Raw genomic sequence first — 244 nt, forward strand, 5'->3', positions numbered from 1 at the left:
GTGCTGCACTACGGCCCGGCCTGCCTCAGCCCCTGCGGAAAGCTCCCGGTGCTGCACATCTTCGGGCAGCAGTCCCTGGACATCGAGCGTTGTGCAGAAGCCTTCCGTGAGCTCTACCCCGACCGGCAGAGCTGGGTGGTGGTGCTGAGCGATGTGGTCTATGCCCATGCCATGAGTGAGTGCTGTGTGGCAGAGACGGGGTCTCTGGTGCTGATCTGAGCTCTGCAGAGCTGCTGGGGGAGAG

General features: G+C 63.9%; 1 protein-coding gene across 1 annotated transcript in view; it reads left to right on the forward strand.

Annotated features, from left to right (window-relative positions):
* Positions 1-6: 6 nt before the first annotated feature.
* The window catches only part of DPH2 (DPH2 homolog (S. cerevisiae)), a gene marked incomplete at its 5' end in the record, with an annotated part of 1,557 nt that continues 1,319 nt past the window's right edge, over positions 7-244 (forward strand). The window contains one exon of the mRNA XM_010076248.1: positions 7-175. Within this exon, the coding sequence (XP_010074550.1) occupies positions 7-175 (169 nt within the window). The remainder of the gene's footprint in view (positions 176-244) is intronic.

The sequence above is a fragment of the Pterocles gutturalis genome, unplaced genomic scaffold, assembly GCF_000699245.1.
Source record: "Pterocles gutturalis isolate BGI_N339 unplaced genomic scaffold, ASM69924v1 scaffold19973, whole genome shotgun sequence".
NCBI classification, from domain to species: Eukaryota; Metazoa; Chordata; class Aves; order Pterocliformes; family Pteroclidae; genus Pterocles; species Pterocles gutturalis.